The sequence below is a fragment of the Prionailurus viverrinus genome, chromosome D1 (assembly GCF_022837055.1).
Source record: "Prionailurus viverrinus isolate Anna chromosome D1, UM_Priviv_1.0, whole genome shotgun sequence".
Classification (NCBI taxonomy): Eukaryota; Metazoa; Chordata; class Mammalia; order Carnivora; family Felidae; genus Prionailurus; species Prionailurus viverrinus.
In genome coordinates, this window is record NC_062570.1 from 60,820,698 (window position 1) to 60,843,000 (window position 22,303).

The 22,303-nt window shown below is 40.4% G+C and overlaps 3 protein-coding genes across 3 annotated transcripts in view; 1 reads left to right on the forward strand and 2 right to left on the reverse strand.

Moving 5' to 3' along the window:
- Positions 1-22,303, forward strand: part of LOC125177121 (olfactory receptor 51H1-like) — a 307,668-nt gene that overhangs the window by 40,509 nt on the left and 244,856 nt on the right. The gene's annotated exons all lie outside the window — the stretch shown is intronic.
- On the reverse strand, positions 1,705-2,667 carry LOC125146468 (olfactory receptor 51I2-like). The gene has a single exon (XM_047823207.1). It carries the CDS (start codon positions 2,665-2,667, stop codon positions 1,705-1,707), a length of 963 nt encoding a protein of 320 aa, XP_047679163.1.
- On the reverse strand, positions 13,730-14,692 carry LOC125177116 (olfactory receptor 51I2-like). Its single transcript, XM_047879188.1, has one exon. It carries the CDS (start codon positions 14,690-14,692, stop codon positions 13,730-13,732), a length of 963 nt encoding a protein of 320 aa, XP_047735144.1.

The following is a 22,303-nucleotide window of genomic DNA, read 5'->3' on the forward strand; positions in this document are numbered from 1 at the left end:
ATTTGTTAATACATAAAAGGTAAAATCCTCCCAAGTTAGATAGCTGGTAAGTGTAAGAGACAGGTTTAGAATTTGAGTAAGGTTTGTTTCCTGACTCTACAGTTTGTGTTCTTAACCACTATAACCCAGTGCAGACAGTATATACTAAGATATTGTGCTATTGAACCTCATACTTTTGAGAGGATGGGGAGTGGTTAAGAAGAGAGACAGACATCCTCTTTCAGCTTCACTTTGTATGAAGGTATACTCAATTAGAAATATATTAAAAAATCTTAGTATTTTAATTTTTTTTCTACAAAAATTCTTTATGGAGCCAGAGTATTTCACTGATGTGTGAAGGGCATAAAGTCTGGGAAAAGGGCCCAGGAGATCCCATAGGGTGAAAAAGTAGGAAACCTTCACTAGGTGAGGAACCTTAGTTCAATCAGTTAGCTGTTTTGCACCTCTCACATCTCCAGGTCAGCTATCCAAGCTCAACTAGAAGCCTTTTCACAAACTTTTGCAATCATTTATATGTATTCTTTTTCCCCATTCAAATTCATTTATATATTCAAAAGAATCATTAAGCAGCTATTACTCCACAAACACCATTAGAAACTGAGTATATTTTGGCACGCTTGGGGTTTACAGTCTAGTTGAGTGATAGACTGTTGCATATTGCATATGTGCATATATTGCATAGGAGACAAACACAGTCCAGTGAATAATGTGGAGAAGAGAATTGGACAGAATTTTCTGAGAAATTAGGCTTCTACTTGACTAATAAGAAGCGTAGCTAGAAATGAGATATAGGTAGGTGGGGAGATGAGAACATTGCAGCAAAGTGAATGGTGTCTGGCAAGACCCTGAGACCAGATAAAAGCTTAAGCTGATAGTCTTTTGGCTCTAGTTTACTTGTACGTCAATACACTTTCAATCTGCAATACATACTCCTAACTTATTTTATAGTAAAATTTTTAATAAATGATTTATATATTTTTTGGCAAACCAAACTACCTAGCATAGTATATGCAGTTAGCATATAAGTTATGTTAGTATGTGCAGTTCTGTATAATTCTGTACAAATTGTACAATCTTCTGGCTTCATCCCATACCACTCCCCCTTCAAGCCCTATGCCACAGTCACACCTGTGTAGGTATAACAAGTGGTAGAGACATAAAGAAGTTCAGGCATGCTTAATTTTCCATGAACACATTTACTTCTTCAAAACATGGAGCCTTTTATTTCATATTGCTCTTTTTTCCTGGATTTTTCTCTTTCTTATTGAATTCCTACTTTGCCTAGAGAACCCTACACATTTTTCAAGGTGAAATAAAAAGCATTCCCTCCTTTGTAGAGGTTTTCTGATCTTCCCAGGCAATTCCTGGCCACTACCCATTTGCAGTTCCTCTAGTAACCTCTTGTACAGGACTTTATTATTGTACTTGTATGCTGGTGTGTATTTACTTGCCTTTATCCTCATACAAGAATGTGTTTCTGGAGAGAAAGGATCATGTTTAATATATTTTTCAGTCTTTAATCCTCAGCACTATTTACAGTAAAAAGTAAATCATGAATGTAAATTTGAAACATAAATAATCCTGATGGTCTTCCCACTTCCTGAGTAGGAATTTTCAATGCTTTATGAGGGTAGCAGGTTCCTGCAAAGTACAGCAACACGTTTCCTTTATGGTACCCGGACCCAATTATATTTCATAGTTTGATCAGTCTTGGCCTTTTCTCTTTAGCATCCTAAGCATGGCTTCCCTGATGGGCTTGGATTTCACACTGTAGATGATGGGGTTGAGCACAGGGGGTACCACCAGGTATACATAGGCAACCAGGGCATGTGCAATGGGGGACAAGTGCCTCCCAAAACGGTGGATCATGGACATGGTAATGCCTGGAATGAAAAAGACAAAGACAGCCAGGATATGGGAAACACAGGTGTTGAAGGCTCGGATGCGTTCCCTGGGAGATGCCAGTCCCAGGATTGTGTGTAGGATGAGAATATAGGATAGGATGATGAGCAGAGAGTCTATGCCTCCAGTGGACAATACCACATAGAGCCCATAGAAGATGTTTATGGTGATGTCAGCACAGGCTCTTGTCATCACATCAGGATGAAAACAGAATGAGTGGGACAAAAGGATTTTGTTAGGGCAGAAGTTCAAGCGTTTAAGCAGGAAAGGCACTGGGAAGAGAGACAGGGCAGCACGGGCCACAATGGCCATCCCAATCCTGATGATGACATTATTGGTGAGGACAGTTGCATAGCGAAGAGGGTTCGAGATGGCCACAAAGCGGTCAAATGACATGGCCAGGAGCACCGACGACTCCACCACAGAGAAGGAATGGAGGAAGAACATCTGGACCAGGCAGGCATTGAAGCCTATGAGCCTGTGGCCAAAGCAGAGCACAGCCAAGGTGGTGGGCAGTGTGGACAGGGTGAGGCCCACGTCGGTGAGGGCCAGCATGGACAAGAAGTAGTACATGGGCTGGTGCAGGCTGGGAGTCTTCCTCACAGCCAAGAGGATCAGGCAGTTTCCAGTGAGGGCCATAGTGTACATGGAGGAGAAGGGGATAGAGATCCATCCATGAACAGCCTCATGCCCTGGGATGCCAATCATCAGGAAGGCATGTGGCTGGAAGAAGGAGATGTTGACATAGGTCTGGGAAGGGAGCATCTTTGGGAAGCAGTTGAAGTCTCCAGAAAGATGTGACCTCTTCAGTCTGGGCAGACAGAAAGATGGTGACAGGACACTTGTTATTAGGAAGATATTTGTTTATGCTGTATATAATTTTTCATTAATTATTTCTCATCTTCTCAGCTCTTTGTATTATTAACCATTCCAGGAATGTACATACATTAGCTAATATGTCCCCCAAACAAATGCAGAATGTAGGGGATAGTTTCACTTCCTCATAATCACTGGAAAATAAATGACTGAAATGGATTTACATTTCATGTGTACTGTTGCCCTACTTAGAGAAACAAAGGGGTACTAATTTTCTTGGACACAGAGCTGGGTTTCTGAATAATTCTCTGAATCAGTAAATTTCTGTGCTTTAGGAAAGTAGACTCCTTCATTTCCTCTGCTTCATCTAGGGGCATAGATCTGCTGTCTCTGGAAGTCCAGGCCTCCTTACTTTTCTTCCTGCTTCTGACATATGCTCATCTCCTTACCATTGGCTCCTCCTCCTGGCAGCAGCTGAAGAGAGGGGAATCTCAGACTCACTAGCCAGACCTCCATCCTTCTAAGTAGTATGGAAGGGATTGTATTTTGGCCCCAAGGTACTTACCTTGCTTGTCATAGCCTTCTCTACCTCTTCACATCCTGAAGGAGCCCAGAAAAACTGCAACTAAGATACTTACCTTTATACCACTGGCTGGATACCTTAGCGAGTTGCTATTCCCCAGGGATGTCCAAGCCACAGCCCAGAGGATAGTCTATACTTGTTTTTTCTTGGGCAATGGAAAATGTGTGGGATATGTGTGTTGGCATAGAGGGTTATAGGGAAAATGAGATATTTAAGCAACTGAGATGTGGAGGAGAGGTGTAGAATCCTCATCATCTGTAGGTTCATCCATTCTACCACATCTGCAGGAAATTTTTCTGGGCATTTCAGTTTTTTCCTTTACTTTTCTCTTTAGTGATATCAGATCAGACATCTGGAGTCACACAGAACAATTTCTGGCCCTGCTAAATGGTACCTTTCAGAAACACAGGGTTCATTGTGTCTCTTTCCCTCCACTCTCTCCTTGGCCCTTAGGATTGTTCATGCAGGTTAAGAACTGCCACTTTCTGTGTCTGTTCTTCATGTGACATTGTGAAAGCCCCATTCTGTTGCACAGCAAATATGTATCAAGCAACCTGAGAAGATAGATGGGTAATAAAGGGTCCCAAGGTAGAGAGAGATGAATGGGGGTACACATGTTTACTGGGAGCTTCCATATCTCTATTTTTATGTTTTTAGAGATACAGAGTGTCTTCCAACCTAGGAAATTTTCCTTGCTATCTTGTTCCATCCCCAGGAGTTTCCTTTTTTTTTTCTAATAGAGTGAAATAAATTGAAAATATGAAGAAGCCACAGGACTGAAATGCAATAGTATCTCTGTGTGTGTACATGTGTGTGCATGGCAGCTTTATTAAAGTATAATTGATGTGTAAAAATTATTAATGTATTCATTTAATAAAATTTGACATATGCATACATTCATGAATTTATCATCATAGTCGAGGTAATAGACATATCAATGAATTCCAAAAGTTTCCTTGTTGCAAATTGCAGGATTTCCTTTTTTTTTTTAAGGCTGAATAATATTCTACAGTATGTATATACCACATTTTCTTTATTCACCTTTTGATGGACATTTGGATTGTTGGATCTTGGCTATTGTGAATAATGCTGCAATGATAATGGAAATCTAGATATGTAAGTAATGTACCTCAACATACTAAAATACTCAACAGTGAAAAACTAAAATATTTTCCTTCCTTTCCTTCCAAGGATGCCCATTCTTTCCGCTTCTGTTCAACATAGAACTGAAAGTCCTAACCAGAGCAATTAGACAAGAAAAAGAAATAAAACCATCCAAATTGAAACATAAGAAGTAAAATTATCTTTCTTTGCAGACAACATGATCTTATGTGTAGAAAACTCCCAAAACACCATTAAAAAACTTTTAGAACTAATAAACATAGTAAAGTTGAAGGAAACAAAATCAATATACAAAAATCAGTTGTGTTTCTATATGCTAACAGTGAACTATCCAAAAAGAAAATTACTAAAACAATCCCACTAACAATAGCATGAAAAAGAATAAAATATTTAGGAATAGACTTAACCAAGGAGATGACTTATACACAGAAAACTATAAATCATTGATAAAAGAAATTAAGACACAAATAAATGGAAAGGCATTGTGTGTTCATGGATTAAAAGATTTAATATTGTCCAAATATTCATATTTTGGATAATATTCATATTACCCAAAGTGATCTATGAGTGCAGTACAATTCCTATCAAAATCTCAATGACATTTTTTACAGAAATAGGAAAAAACAATCCTAAAATTCATATGGAGCCACAAGAGAACCAAAATAGTCAAATCAGTTTTGAGATAGAAGGAAAAAGCTGGAGGCATTACACTTCCTGATTTCACAGTACATTAAAAATCTGTACTAATTTAAAACAGTATGGTACTGGGGCACCTGGCTGTCTCAGTTGGAAGAGCACGCAACTCTTGATCTCAGGAATGTGAGTTCAAGACTCACACTGGGTGCAGAGATTATTTTAAAAATTAAAAAAAAAGACAGTTCTCATATAAAAACTGACATTTGGGATAGGAGCCCAGAAATGAATGACACATGCAGTCAACTGGTTTTGTTTTTTGTTTTTTTTTTTTTTTTTTAATTTTTTTTAATGTTTATTTATTTATTATTTTTTTTTTTCTGAAATTTATTGACAAATTGGTTTCCATACAACACCCAGTGCTCATCCCAAAAGGTGCCCTCCTCAATACCCATCACCCACCCTCTCCTCCCTCCCACCCCCCATCAACCCTCAGTTTGTTCTCAGTTTTTAACAGTCTCTTATGCTTTGGCTCTCTCCCATTCTAACCTCTTTTTTTTTTTTTTTTTTCCTTCCCCTCCCCCATGGGTTCCTGTTAAGTTTCTCAGGATCCACATAAGAGTGAGACCATATGGTATCTGTCTTTCTCTGTATGGCTTATTTCACTTAGCATCACACTCTCCAGTTCCATCCACGTTGCTACAAAAGGCCATATTTCATTTTTTCTCATTGCCATGTAATATTCCATTGTGTATATAAACCACAATTTCTTTATCCATTCATCAGTTGATGGACATTTAGGCTCTTTCCATAATTTGGCTATTGTTGAGAGTGCTGCTATGAACATTGGGGTACAAGTGGCCCTATGCATCAGTGCTCCTGTATCCCTTGGATAAATTCCTAGCAGTGCTATTGCTGGGTCATAGGGTAGGTCTATTTTTAATTTTCTGAGGAACCTCCACACTGCTTTCCAGAGCGGCTGCACCAATTTGCATTCCCACCAACAGTGCAAGAGGGTTCCCGTTTCTCCACATCCTCTCCAGCATCTATAGTCTCCTGATTTGTTCATTTTGGCCACTCTGACTGGCGTGAGGTGATACCTGAGTGTGGTTTTGATTTGTATTTCCCTGATAAGGAGCGACGCTGAACATCTTTTCATGTGTCTGTTGGCCATCCGGATGTCTTCTTTAGAGAAGTGTCTATTCATGTTTTCTGCCCATTTCTTCACTGGGTTATTTGTTTTTCGGGTGTGGAGTTTGGTGAGCTCTTTATAGATTTTGGATACTAGCCCTTTGTCCGATATGTCATTTGCAAATATCTGTTCCCATTCCGTTGGTTGCCTTTTAGTTTTGTTGGTTGTTTCCTTTGCTGTGCAGAAGCTTTTTATCTTCATAAGGTCCCAGTAATTCACTTTTGCTTTTAATTCCCTTGCCTTTGGGGATGTGTCGAGTAAGAGATTGCTACGGCTGAGGTCAGAGAGGTCTTTTCCTGCTTTCTCCTCTAAGGTTTTGATGGTTTCCTGTCTCACATTTAGGTCCTTTATCCATTTTGAGTTTATTTTTGTGAATGGTGTGAGAAAGTGGTCTAGTTTCAACCTTCTGCACGTTGCTGTCCAGTTCTCCCAGCACCATTTGTTAAAGAGGCTGTCTTTTTTCCATTGGATGTTCTTTCCTGCTTTGTCAAAGATGAGTTGGCCATACGTTTGTGGGTCTAGTTCTGGGGTTTCTATTCTATTCCATTGGTCTATGTGTCTGTTTTGGTGCCAATACCATGCTGTCTTGATGATGACAGCTTTGTAGTAGAGGCTAAAGTCTGGGATTGTGATGCCTCCTGCTTTGGTCTTCTTCTTCAAAATTCCTTTGGCTATTCGGGGCCTTTTGTGGTTCCATATGAATTTTAGGATTGCTTGTTCTAGTTTCGAGAAGAATGCTGGTGCAATTTTGATTGGGATTGCATTGAATGTGTAGATAGCTTTGGGTAGTATTGACATTTTGACAATATTTATTTTTCCAATCCATGAGCAGGGAATGTCTTTCCATTTCTTTAAATCTTCTTCAATTTCCTTCAGAAGCTTTCTATAGTTTTCAGCATACAGATCCTTTACATCTTTGGTTAGATTTATTCCTAGGTATTTTATGCTTCTTGGTGCAATTGTGAATGGGATCAGTTTCTTTATTTGTCTTTCTGTTGCTTCATTGTTAGTGTATAAGAATGCAACTGATTTCTGTACATTGATTTTGTAGCCTGCAACTTTGCTGAATTCCTGTATCAGTTCTAGCAGACTTTTGGTGGAGTCTATCGGATTTTCCATGTATAATATCATGTCATCTGCAAAAAGCGAAAGCTTGACTTCATCTTTGCCAATTTTGATGCCTTTGATTTCCTTTTGTTGTCTGATTGCTGATGCTAGAACTTCCAGCACTATGTTAAACAGCAGCGGTGAGAGTGGGCATCCTTGTCGTGTTCCTGATCTCAGGGAAAAAGCTCTCAGTTTTTCCCCGTTGAGGATGATGTTAGCTGTGGGCTTTTCATAAATGGCTTTTATGATCTTTAAGTATGTTCCTTCTATCCCGACTTTCTCAAGGGTTTTTACTAAGAAAGGGTGCTGAATTTTGTCGAAGGCCTTTTCTGCATCGATTGACAGGATCATATGGTTCTTCTCTCTTTTTTTGTTAATGTGATGTATCACGTTGATTGATTTGCGAATGTTGAACCAGCCCTGCATCCCAGGAATGAATCCCACTTGATCATGGTGAATAATTCTTTTTATATGCCGTTGAATTCGATTTGCTAGTACCTTATTGAGAATTTTTGCATCCATATTCATCAGGGATATTGGCCTGTAGTTCTCTTTTTTTACTGGGTCTCTGTCTGGTTTAGGAATCAAAGTAATACTGGCTTCATAGAATGAGTCTGGAGTCAACTGGTTTTTTACAAGGGTCCCAAGAATATGCAATGGGGAAAAGACAGTCTCTTAAACAAATGGTGTTGGTAAAACCGGGTATCTCCATGCAAATGAATGACATTGGACGCTTATATTACACAATATACAGAAAAGTGGACCTGGGATTGTAAAACACGTAGAAGAAAACATAGAGAAGAATCTTCGTGACATTAGACTTAGCAATAATTTATTGGATATGACACCAAAAGCAAAATCAATAAAAGCAAAATTAGACAATTGGAGCTACATCAGACTAAAAATGTAATGCCCATGGGACACCTGGGTGGCTCAGTTGGTTAAGTGTCAGACTTAGGCTCAGGTCACCATCTCACAGTTTGTGAGTTTGAGCCCTGCATTTGTCTCTCTGCTGTAAGCACAGAACCGGCTTCAGATCCTCTGTTCCCTTCTCTCTCTGCCTCTCCCCTGCTGTTTCTCTCTCTCTCTCTCTCTCTCTCTCTCTCTCTCTCTCTCTCTCTCTCTGTGTGTGTCTCTCTCTCTCTCTCGATAAATAAGTAAACTTAAAAAAATTAATGCACAGAAAATAGAACAACAAAGTAAAAAGGCAACCCATGGAACAGGAGAAAATATTTGCAAACCACATACCTGATAAAGGATGAATATAAAAATATATATGAGGAACTCTTACAACTTAACAGCAAAAAAACTAAATAACCTGATTAAAAAGTTGGCAAAGGAATTGAACATACATTTCTTCAAAAATATACAAATGGGCAATAGGTATATGTAAGGGTGTTCAACACATCGCTAATTATTAGGGAAAAGCAAATCAAAACCACAATGAGATATCATCCCACAACTGTTAGTATTGCTATCATCAAAAGAAGAAAAGAAAGGAAAATCCAAATGATAACAAGTATTGGTGAGGATGGGAATAAGTTGGAACCCTTGTGCACTGTTGGCAGTAATGTAAACTGGTGTAGCCACCATGGAAAACAATATGCAGGTACTCAAAAAATTAAAAGTGGAAATACCATATCATCTAGCAATTCTACTTCTAGATGTATACCAAAAGAATTGATATCAGGATTCAAAGAAATATTTGCAGAAGAATCTTAAGAGAACATTTGTATTTCCTAACATTGGCCTATAAATTCTACTTCAACTTGCCAACTCCCCAGTTTTCTGCCAATGCACCTGTCAGTGAAGAAAGTGCCTGCCCCGGTGGTCTTTTTGGGATAATTTTGGAATGAAGGTGTCCCTATCCCAGGGACAATGAATTTTAAGAGCTAAAGCAAAATAGAGTGATGTGTAACCAAAGTCTAGAGTCTCTAATATTATAATCTCAGGCAATCATGGAAGGCCAGAGGAAAACTGTACTTGATCAAGAAGATGCCCTTTTAGAACAAAGGATGCCCATTTGCTCCACAGCTGTGAAGAGCTTTATCTATAGCTTTCATTGCTTTGAGTGTGGTGTGAACTTAGAAACTAGTTGTTAAATAGACATGAGGATATTTGTTCAGGAATTATGATTTATAAATATATTTATTCAAATAATATTCCTGAAGCCATGTCTGGGCCAATCCCTTTTATGGATAATGAAGGCATTCAATGTAATCAGTATTGCCTTCCAGGAACTAGAATATATCAGTACAATAGATGATTTCAGTAGCAGATGATAAGTTCTCTGAGAGACGTGTGTACAAGCTGCAAAGAGAGTAGAAGAGGGAAGATCAAGAAACAAGACACAGAAGACAGAACCTTTAATCTCTTCCTGGAAGGATAAGAGTCTTCCACTTAGGGTGGAGAAAGTAGTAGGTGACTATTACAGCAGTAAAAAAAAGCTGGGAGATCCACTCACCAGGGCTGTGCAGTTATAGGTTCATCCTCTACTGCCTACATTTGGAGGTAAACTGAGGAGTGCTAGACCCTACACCCAGAGATCTTTATTTCTGACCAGACCCATAGGCTTTATGCTACGTCCTTTCACTGTCTTCATTTGTGCATTCGCTGAAACATCATTTGTTGAGCAATGTGTTTTTGTGTGCCAGGCCCAAGTTAAGCACTGAGAACACAGAAATAACTAGAACATCAGCACTGACCCCTAGCTTTAAGGATTTCAAAGTCTCAAATGTAATGTAACTATTTATAAAGTTACAGTATAATGTATTAAGTATTACAATTGGAGGAAGCACAAGTGCTTGGGGATCACTATTGAAACCCCTTACTTGGCTTAGGATGGGAGTGGGCAAAATCCCAAGTCAAGTCTTAATAAAAAGCATATTCTAGTCAAGAGGAAATATAATTTTTTTTGCTTCCTTTGCATTTGAATTCTGTATTCTGAACACCAGTGGATTACCTTACCCAGGCTCAGTCTTAGGATCACTCTCAGCATTCATTCAATAATTACCTGAGACACTGTACTGTCTCTCTTGAGATACTAGGATCATGGGCATGTAGCTTGCTTGGTCTCTCCCTCCTGGCCATCCCACACATGTGTGCATACACACACAAACACACACACCACACACATACACACTTTTTCTGCAGACTCATTTAAAACAATTTTTTAAACGTTTATTTCTTTTTGAGAGAGAGAGAGACAGAGCCTGAGCAGGGGAGGGGCAGAGAGAGAGGGAGACACAGAATCCCAAGCAGGCCTCAGACTCTGAACTGTTAGCACAGAGCCTGATGCAGGGCTCGATCTCATGAACGATGAGATCATGGCCTGAGCTGAAGTTGGATGCTTAACCAACTGAATCACCCAGGCGCTCCTCTGCAGACTCATTTAAAAAAAATATATTTTATTTTTATTTGAAAGAGAGAGAGAGACCAAATGAGGGAGAGGGACAGAGGGAGAGAGAGAGAGAGAGAGAGAGAGAGAGAGAGAGAGAGAGAATTTTAAGCAGGTTCCACACTTGGCATGAGCCTGATGCAGAGCTCAGTCCTATGACCCCGGGATCATTACCTGAACTGAAATCAAGAGAATTAAGAATTGGACCCTCAACCGACTGAGCCACCCAGACTCCCCTCAGCAGACTCATTTGAAAGTAAATTGTAGACATTACAATCCTTCTCAATAAATATTGACTATGGACCTCCTAAAAATAGATTCTCCTACATGATGAGAAAACTGTTTTCAAATCTAAGCAAATTATACTAACCTAATAATATTGCCAATATACAGTACATATTCAGATTTCACAATTGTCCTAATAATTACTGGTTAATGATAGTATTTGGTTGTTATATCCCTTTAATCTCTTTTAATTTAGATTAATTCTCCAACATAGTTTTTACAAAACTGCTTTAAAAAAAATTTTTTTTAGTGTTTATTTATTTTTGAGAGAGAGACTGAGTGTGAGTCGGGGAGGGGCAGAGAGAGAGGGAGATAACAGAATCCAAAGCAGGCTCCAGGCTCTGAGCTGTCAGCACACAGCCTGACACAAGGCTCCAACTCACTAACTGTGACATCATGACCTGAGCCAAAGTCTGGCATTCAACCGACTGAGCCACCAAGGCGCCCCCAAAATTGCCTTTCTTAAGATTCCAGGCTGGGGTGTGTGTGTATGTGTGTCTGTGTGTTTGTGTGTGTGTGTGTTTGTGTGCGTGGCGCCTCTTATATACATGATTTTTCTGATTACTTTCTCATGGTTAGATTCAGGTTGGACATTTTTGGTAGGAATTTTACATATATGATTTTGTGTTCTTATTGTTCAGATCTAAATCTATCAGTACTTTCTTTTTTTTTTAATTTTTTTTTCAACGTTTTTATTTATTTTTGGGACAGAGAGAGACAGAGCATGAACGGGGGAGGGGCAGAGAGAGAGGGAGACACAGAATCGGAAACAGGCTCCAGGCTCTGAGCCATCAGCCCAGAGCCCGACGCGGGGCTCGAACTCTCGGACCGCGAGATCGTGACCTGGCTGAAGTCGGCCGCTTAACCGACTGCGCCACCCAGGCGCCCCAAACATTAAAAATAATTTTGACAGCAGATGGTTATAGCAAATTGAATTTTTAAAGAAAGTGTGAGTCCATAGTAATACTCAAAACAAAGAGGGAGAAGAGAAGAAGGAAAAAATAACTCTTCTTTAGAAAGTACTGATAGTTGGGGCGCCTGGGTGGCGCAGTCGGTTAAGCGTCCGACTTCAGCCAGGTCACGATCTCGCAGTCCGTGAGTTCGAGCCCCGTGTCAGGCTCTGGGCTGATGGCTCAGAGCCTGGAGCCTGTTTCCGATTCTGTGTCTCCCTCTCTCTCTGCCCCTCCCCCGTTCATGCTCTGTCTCTCTCTGTCCCAAAAATAAATAAACGTTAAAAAAAAATTAAAAAAAATTATTTTTAATGTTCTAATTGACCCACCTATATCCACTGGTAGCCTCTTCAAATGAGTTTGTGTATTTTTTTTTTCCACAGGACTCTGCTGTCTTAGTGTTCTTTACTGCTTTAGAGTGCATAAGCTATTCCAGTATCACCTTATGTTTTTTCTGCTTCATACCTGGAATTAGCCATTGCTCCAAATATCCCAGGGAATTATAGTGGGAATGGTTTTTAAAAAAAATTTTTTTAAGGTTTTATTTATTTTTGAGACAGAGAGAGACAGAGCATGAACGGGGGAGGGGCAGAGAGAGAGGGAGACACAGAATCGGAAGCAGGCTCCAGGCTCTGAGCCATCAGCCCAGAGCCTGACGCGGGGCTCGAACTCACGGATCACGAGATTGTGACCTGAGCTGAAGTCGGACGCTTAACCGACTGAGCCACCCAGGCGCCCCAGGGAATGGTTTTTAAAAACCAATATGTGGGCCCTAGCTTTGCTCATTGCTTCTGACACTTTCAGAAGACAAAGAAGAGAAATGTAGAGATAAAATTTTAAAAAAATATATCTATTTTTTCCATTATTGATTTAATTTTAGCTTCCATTCTCTTTTCCCAGTACTGTTACATCAACCTTCTAAATGCTTTCCTTGTGCTCTTTTTCTCCCCTTTCACCTTTCTAACTTATAGCACACAGTTAAGTCTGTGCAAACTTTACAATGCAATAGCCTTTCCATGGCTGACTCTTAAACAAGGAATGAGGGCAGATGTTTCCATGAGGTCTGAAGGTCCCCAAGGAGTCTCACCACTCCTCATCATTTCTAATTCATCTCCTGCCATTCTCCAACACACACACACACACACACACACACACACACACACACATACACACACAGAGAGATTATGCTGAGCCACATATGGCTACTCACCTTTCTGCAAACACACCAGATAATTCAACACCTCAGTGTTTTTATTTTTTGCATTCTTTTCCCTTCATAGGTATGCCTTCCCCTTGCCCACCTTTTCTGCCTGACAAACTCCTTCTCACCTTTCAGCCTCCTTCTTCCATGACTTGCTTCTCATTTCCTCTAGGAAGGCAGGAAACTCTCTTCTGTATTCCCATAGCATTTTGTGTGTACCTATCATAGCCTCATTACATTTCATTATCATTGTATATTTAGAATCTTCTGTCTTACAATGGAGAGACAAGACCATGTATGGTTCATTTTACTGTCTCTAGTAATGGCAGAGATTTTCACACAAGTAAATATTGAATTAAAAAGCTGAAGTCAATGAGTGCAGGAAAGAATGAAGACTGTTTTGTCACCCATCAGTCTGAGAGTATCCATTTGCTTGTCATACTCTTGGTAATGTGTCTGGGTCAAGGATCTGAGTAAGGACTTTCTGGACATAAGACTGGTCATGTTTTTCTTCAGATTCTGTGGTTGTTTCTTGGTTTCATCAGCCTTGCCTCTTCTCTCTCAGTAATCTGAGCATGGCCTCCCTGATGGGCTTGGATTTCACACTGTAAATAATGGGGTTGAGCACAGGGGGCACCACCAGGTACACATAGGCAATAAGAGCATGTACAATGTGAGGCAGGTGCCTGCCAAAACGGTGAATCATTGACACTCCTATGACTGGGATGTAGAAAATCAGAACAGCTAATATATGAGAAATGCATGTGTTGAGGGCCCGGACACGCTCCCTGGGAGAGGCCAGACCCATCACTGTACGAAGAATAAGGGTATAGGACAGGAAAATAAGCAAAGAATCTACACCCACTGTGGATAAAACTACATAGAGCCCATAGAGGATGTTGACAGTAATGTCAGCACAGGCCCGTTTCATGACATCTGCATGGAAACAGAAGGAGTGGGACAGGAGAATCTTGCCAGGACAAAAGTTCAGTCGCTTCAGTAAAAAGGGCCCTGGAAAGAGGGATACAGTGGCCCGAGCAACAATGGCGATCCCGATCCTGATGATGACATTATTGGTGAGGACAGTTGCATAGCGAAGAGGGTTCGAGATGGCCACAAAGCGGTCAAATGACATGGCCAGGAGCACCGACGACTCCACCACAGAGAAGGAATGGAGGAAGAACATCTGGACCAGGCAGGCATTGAAGCCTATGAGCCTGTGGTCAAACCAGAGCACACCCAAGGTGGTGGGCAGTGTGGACAGGGTGAGGCCCACGTCGGTGAGGGCCAGCATGGACAAGAAGTAGTACATGGGCTGGTGCAGGCTGGGAGTCTTCCTCACAGCCAAGAGGATCAGGCAGTTTCCAGTGAGGGCCATAGTGTACATGGAGGAGAAGGGGATAGAGATCCATCCATGAACAGCCTCATGCCCTGGGATGCCAATCATCAGGAAGGCATGTGGCTGGAAGAAGGAGATGTTGACATAGGTCTGGGAAGGGAGCATCTTTGGGAAGCAGTTGAAGTCTCCAGAAAGATGTGACCTCTTCAGTCTGGGCAGAAAAATAAGACAAGACAAAATGATTGGAAAATATACCAGCTCTGATATTAGGTGACATGGTTCCCACACATTACTGAATATGAAACACAAAGGCGATTTAAAAATGGACTCCATATAGAAACCAACTAGAGAATAACTACAATTTAAATTTATTGAGTATAATAGTATCATTTTGTAATGTGAAATACTGATTTCTTCATATATTGAAGAAAGCAGGGCTTTCTTTAAAAATGTGAGATGAGCCTAAAGGGCCTAATCAAAAATGCTTTGTTTTAAATAAGAAATAGTGGCCTCATGAAATAAATTGCAAGCATATGGTGGAAGCCTGAAGGGTTGATAGCATGGGCTTGTTATCTTTCCTTTCTTGGATTTACCTTTAAAATGTCAAATGGACAGATAAGTAAATAAGCAAAGAAAAAACACTCTATAAAGTTAAGTCAATAAAAACAAGAATAAGGAAACAGCCCCTGAAATATCTTTTAACAGAGATTTAAAAACCCACCCCAAATAAATCTGTGAGCCAAAGGGATTTTACTATGAACGCCGGGGTGCAGTTATGCCATATCTAGACAATGTAATCACCTCACTCTGAAGGTAGGAAGTCAACTCAGAAAGCCCACTTGTCAAATATGGGCCCACCAAACATCAGTGAGAATAAAATAACTGCTAGAGATTGAAACACACTGAGGGGCTGGGGGAGAGAGAGAAAGAATGAGGACAGCAAGGCTAGGCACTCAGTATTCTGAAAACTGGCAAATAACCTGCTTTTCTTCTACAAATTGTGACATGGTATAAAGAAAATAACTGAAGAAGGAAAGTTTCTACAGAAGCATTCTAGCTAATAAGAAAGTACAACTGAAGTATTACTTTTCTTTTTTTAATGTTTATTTATTTTTGAGAGAGACACAGAGCGTGAGTGGGGGAGGGGCAGAGAGAACCAGAGACACAGAATCTGAAGCAGGCTCCAGGCTCTCAGCTGTCAGTACAGAGCAGGACCAGGCACAAACTCAGAGGTCATGAGATCATGACCTGAGCCAAAGTCGAAGTCAGACGCTTAACCTACTGAGCCACTTAGGCACCCCTGAATTATTACTTTTGAACAAACCCAATGAAATAATGGCAAAAAATCATCAGGGGCTGATATCATCACAAATGAGAGAAAACTACATTTTGTATTTTACCAAAATAAGCCTGAATCATATCTGACTACCAATTTGTAGAGAATATAAGAGACACCAGGCAAGCAGATACGTTAAAAGACACCAAGAGATGGAATAAGAAAAATCCAAACTACAACAAAAACAAAAGCTTCTAGGACAAAATTCCAGTTTCTTCCACCAGTAAATATAAGAAAATAAAAAAAGGAAGAGTGAAAACCTATAGATTAAGAAAGACTTGACTCATATCAACCAAATCCAATGGACAAAACTTGTTAGGATCTTGTTTTCAGCAAATCAAATAAAAAAGGTGAGCAAACTAGCACTAAAAAATACTTTTATGTGGTAATTGGGGAAATACAAATACTGGTTGAATTCTTGATGATCTTTTATTTTGGTGTAATTATAATACTATGCCTGTGTTTTAAGATTTGAAAAATTTGTAAGATGAAGAAGGACACAATGACTTATATTGACTTCAAAATAATTGGGGGCATGGGGGTCACTTGTGGTGGGAATTGTGTGGAGCCAGGCTGCAAAGAGTGGCTATGAGCTGATGATTATGGTAGCTGGATATGGATATATGGAGATCAAGTTTATCCACACTCTAATTTTGATAGAGGATTTCATTATTTTTCATAATAAAATATTAACAAATCAAAAGTTTTTTCTATAATGAGTAACATTTGATGGCAAGAGGTGTTTAGTTAAACATGGTGAAATACACACAAACTTTTATCTCTACTCTTTCCAAACTCTCATTTAAATGATAGTAATGAATTAAAAAATATATATTATCTGAAAGTGACAGAAGAACAGGATGGGATATAAGGTATATCAACAATAATATAGTTAATAGATAACCATAGGAAGAGTGGAAAGAAACTGGCAGAAATAGAAGATTAAGTTCATAGAGAGGAGGTTATGCCTCACATGCACTTCAAAAGGACTAAGGTAAGAGTGAGGAATGGAATTGAAAACAGGATGATTTTATTTTTTATTAAAAAAAAATTTTTTTTAACGCTTATTTATTTTTGAGACAGAGAGAGACAGAGCATGAACTGGGGAGGGTCAGAGAGAGGGAGACACAGAATCTGAAGCAGGCTCCAGGCTCTGAGCTGTCAGCACAGAGCCCGACGTGGGGCTCGAACTCACGGACCATGAGATCATGACCTGAGCCAAAGTCAGCCGCTTAACCGACTGAGCCACCCAGGCGCCCAAAAACAGGATGATTTTATAGGGAACAGCTATATGATTCCTTCTCCTATCCTTTCCTTTCCTCCTATTCCTTCTCCTATTCTTGCAGAAGACAGCTTCCTTTCTGGAAAAATTCTCCCAGCAAGATTCTGGACTCAGAGATACCAGACAGAAATGAAAGATGGACAGTGTTGAAAACAAAGGAATTGAGGGAAGATGAGGCTCCCCAGCTCTCTTTCCCCACTTGGTTCATAGAGTCCTAGTAAGTAGGTTTACTCTGTACCACCAGATGGCCACCATGGAACCCTCCCAACCAGACCAGTGTGACAAGGAATGCCTGTGGAGAAATGCTGGTCCCCACAAGGACAAGCATAGCTGAGATGCTGAACCAGAGCTCAGATGACCTCAGAATGCCAGAAGGGAAGACAACTTGGCACATTTTACCATCCACTCCCTCTCTGGAGAGATTATTGAGGGAAATCTCTCCCTGGAATGTGATCTGGGATTGGAATTTATCTCTGAGCTATAAACTCCCGGAATCTCAGGCAGGCAGCCTCCTTCAGGCCCTCTTCTCCAAGCAAGAGATGGGGCTAATATCTCTCCTGGTTCAAGACCGATTACTTCTTTTTCTTCTGTGTTATTTCCAGGCCCTCCACACTGATATATGCATCTGAGGCTGAGGTACTGGTAGTTATCCATCTGGGAAGTAGGGAAAGGGATGTGCTGGGGCCCAGGTTACTCACCGTGGTGGTTTTCTGGGCTGCTCCACCGGTCCACATCCCACAAGAGCCCAGGATGTCTTTGTGGCAGAGGTATCGAGTTTTATCCCACTGCACAGGGATACCTTGGCAGCAGTACCTATCTCCAGGGAAGGCTAGGCTGGGGCCACAGAGGAGTCAGTCAGTCTATTCAGGTCTCTGTGGAATGGAAAAGTTGGAGCTAGCTTCAGGATCAGGGGAAACTTTTGGAGGAACAAAACAATAATGGGGCAAGGGAGACAGAATCATGGATTCTACAATATCTCACCAAGTTTAAATGGTCCTATTCAGAGACTATCAGCTTCAATAGCCCATCTGTATTTGAGATCCTTCCAAGAAAATATTCCTAAAGACTCCTCTTGGCCAGGCCCCAGGATTAGTTCTGCAGAAGCTCTTAGTCTTTGCAGAGGGTAGAGATATGGAGCCTAAAGGTGGTGGCCTAACCCAGCCTGAGGGAGTCAGAAGAGGCTTCCTAGGGGAGATTGAGAGGGAGTGAACTTCTGGGAGGCCCACAGACTCTGCTCCAAACTCTCAGCACTCATCCTGGGACAGACACCAGTACTCTGGGCTTGCATCTCCAGCCTGTAGCTGGCACAGATTCCCACACTCAGCCTGGGTCTGACCTGCTGAATCAAACATTTCAAAAAGGAGGAAACTTGGACAGTGGAAAGAACATGAACTATAGAGCCAGGCAGACCTGAGTGCAAATTCTTGCTCTATTTTCCTCACCACATACAAGCTCCATCTTCATTCTTTCTTACTTCCTGGAGAGTTCCTCCACCAGATTGCCTTCTTTCCTTCCTAAATCAGTTTGCCCTGAGGTCATTCACCTGGAGCTTCTTTCTAGCAACACACTGACTTTTCTTCTCTTTGATTTTGGCTGCACTCTCCCAGCTGAACTGGGCCCAGCCTGTATACCTTTCTCCCCCCCTGAGGTGATATATAGACTTTGGGAAAAATCACACACCTTTGAAATCTTATGTCAAAACAAATTGGTGCCCTTTAACCTGAGCTGAGACTTCTACATCACTCCATAATTCCTTTCAGTTTTTAAATTGTCACCATTCCAGTTTTTTTTTGCTCACTTTTTTTTAAAATATGAAATTTATTGTCAAATTGGTTTCCATACAACACCCAGTGCTCATCCCAACAGGTACCCTCAATACCCATCTCCCACCCCCCACCAACCCTCAGTTTGTTCTCAGTTTTAAAGAGTCTTTTATGTTTTGGCTTCCTCCCTCTATAACCTTTTTTTTTTCTTCCCCTCCCCCATGGTCTTCTGTGAAGTTTCTCAGGATCCACATAAGAGTGAAAACATAGGGTATCTGTCTTTCTCTGTGTGGCTTATTTCACTTAGCATAACACTCTCCAGTTCCACCCACATTGCTACCAAAAGCCATATTTCATTCTTTCTCATTGCCAAGTAGTATTCCATTGTGTATATAAACCACAGTTTCTTTATTCATTCATCAGTTGATGGACATTTAGGTTCTTTCCATAATTTGACTATTGTTGAAAGTGCTGCTATAAACATTGGGGTACAGGTGCCCCTATGCATCAGCACTCCTGTATCCATTGGGTAAATTCCTAGCAGTGCTACTGCTGGGTCATAGGGTAGATCTATTTTTAATTTTTTTTTTTTAATTTTTTTTTCAACGTTTATTTATTTTTTTTGGGACAGAGAGAGACAGAGCATGAACGGGGGAGGGGCAGAGAGAGAGGGAGACACAGAATCGGAAACAGGCTCCAGGCTCTGAGCCATCAGCCCAGAGCCCGACGCGGGGCTCGAACTCACGGACCACGAGATCGTGACCTGGCTGAAGTCGGACGCTCAACCGACTGCACCACCCAGGCGCCCCTATTTTTAATTTTTTGAGGAACCTCCACACTGTTTTCCAGAGCGGCTGCACCAGTTTGCATTCCCACCAACAGTGCAAGAGGGTTCCCGTTTCTCTACTTCCTTGCCAGCATCTATAGTCTCCTGATTTGTTCATTTTAGCCACTCTGACTGGTGTGAGGTGGTATCTGAGTGTGGTTTTGATTTGTTTCCCTGATGAGGAGCGACATTGAGCGTCTTTTCATGTGCCTGTTGGCCATCTGGATGTCTTCTTTAGAGAAGTGTCTATTCATGTTTTCAGCCCATTTCTTCACTGGATTATTTGTTTTTCGGGTGTGGAGATTGGTGAGCTCTTTATAGATTTTGGATACTACGCCTTTGTCCAATATGTCATTTGCAAATATCTTTTCCCATTCTGTTGGTTGCCTTTTAGTTTTGTTGGTTGTTTCCTTTGCTGTGCAGAAGCTTTTTATCTTCATTAGGTCCCAGTAGTTCATTTTTGCTTTTAATTCCCTTGCATTTGGGATGTGTCAAGTAAGAAATTGCTGCGGCTGAGGTCAGAGAGGTCTTTTCCTGCTTTCTCCTCTAGGGTTTTGATGGTTTCCTGTCTCACATTCAGGTCCTTTGTCCATTTTGAGTTTATTTTTGTGAATGGTGTGAGAAAGTGGTCTAGTTTTATTCTTCTGCATGTTGCTGTCCAGTTCTCCCAGCACCATTTGTTAAAGAGACTGTGTTTTTTCCATTGGATGTTCTTTCCTGCTTTGTCAAAGATTAGTTGGCCATACTTTTGTGGGTCTAATTCTGGGGTTTCTATTCTATTCCATTGGTCTATGTGTCTGTTTGTGTGCCAATACCATGCTGTCTTGATGATGACAGCTTTGTAGTAGAGGCTAAAGTCTGGGATTGTGATGCCTCCTGCTTTGGTCTTCTTCAAAATTACTTTGGCTATTCAGGGTCTTTTGTGGTTCCATACGAATTTTAGGATTGTTCTAGCTTTGAGAGGAATGATGATGCAATTTTGATTGGGATTGTATTGAATGTGTAGATAGCTTTGGGTAGTATTGACATTTTGACAATATTTATTCTTCCAATCCATGAGCATGGAATGTTTTTCCATTTCTTTAAATCTTCTTCAATTTCCTTCATAAGCTTTCTATAGTTTTCAGCATACAGATCTTTTATCTCTTTGGTTAGGTTTATTCCTAGGTATTTTATGCTTCTTGGTGCAGTTGTGAATGGGATCAGTTTCTTTCTTTGTCTTTCTGTTGCTTCATTGTTAGTGTATAAGAATGCAACTGATTTCTGTACATTGATTTTGTCTCCTGCGACTTTGCTGAATTCATGTATCAGTTCTAGGAGACTTTTGGTGGAGTCTATCGGATTTTCCATGTATAATATGTCATCTGCAAAAAGTGAAAGCTTGACTTCATCTTTGCCAATTTTGATGCCTTTGATTTCCTTTTGTTATCTGATTGCTGATGCTAGCACTTCCAACACTGTGTTAAACAACAGTGGTGAGAGTGGACATCCCTGTAGTGTTCCTCATCTTAGGGGGAAAGCTCTCAGTTTTTCCCCATTGAGGATGATATTAGCTGTGGGCTTTTCATAAGTGGCTTTTATGGTGTTTAAGTATATTCCTTCTATCGCGACTTTCTTGAGGGTTTTTATTAAGAAAGAATGCTGAATTTTGTCAAATGCTTTTTCTACATTGATTGACAGGATCATATGGTTATTTTCTTTTCTTTTATTAATGTGATGTATCACATTGATTGATTTGCAAATGTTGAACGAGCCCTGCATCCCAGGAATGAATACCACTTGATCATGTTGAATAATTCTTTTTACATGCTGTTGAAGTCGATTTGCTAGTATCTTGTTGAGAATTTTTGCATCCATATTCATCAGGGATATTGGCCTGTAGTTCTCTTTTTTTACTGGGTCTCTGTCTGGTTTAGGAATCAAAGTAATACTGGCTTCATAGAATGAGTCTGGAAGTTTTCCTTCCCTTTCTATTTTTTGGAACAGTTTGGGAAGGATAGGTATTATCTCTACTTTAAATGTCTGGTAGAATTCCCCAGGGAAGCCATCTGGTCCTGGACTCTTATATGTTGGGAGATTTTTGGTAACTGATTCAATTTCTTTGCTGGTTATGGGTCTGTTCAAGTTTTCTATTTCTTCCTGTTTGAGTTTTGGAGGTGTGTGGGTGTTTAGGAATTTGTCCATTTCTTCCAGGTTGTCCAATTTGTTGGCATATACTTTTCATAGTATTCCCTAATAATTGCTTGTATTTCTGAGGGATTGGTTGTAATAATTCCATTTTCATTCATGATTTTATCTATTTGGGTCATCTCCCTTTTCTTTTTGAGAAGCTTGGCTAGAAGTTCATCAATTTTGTTTATTTTTTCAAAAAACCAAGTCTTGGTTTCATTGATCTGCTCTACAGTTTTTTTTTAGATTCTCTATTGTTTATTTCTGCTCTGATCTTTATTATTTCTCTTCTTCTGCTGGGTTTGGGGTGTCTTTGCTATTCTGCTTCTATTTCCTTTAGGTGTTTTGTTAGATTTTGTATTTGGGATTTTTCTTCTTTCTTGAGATAGGCCTGGATTGC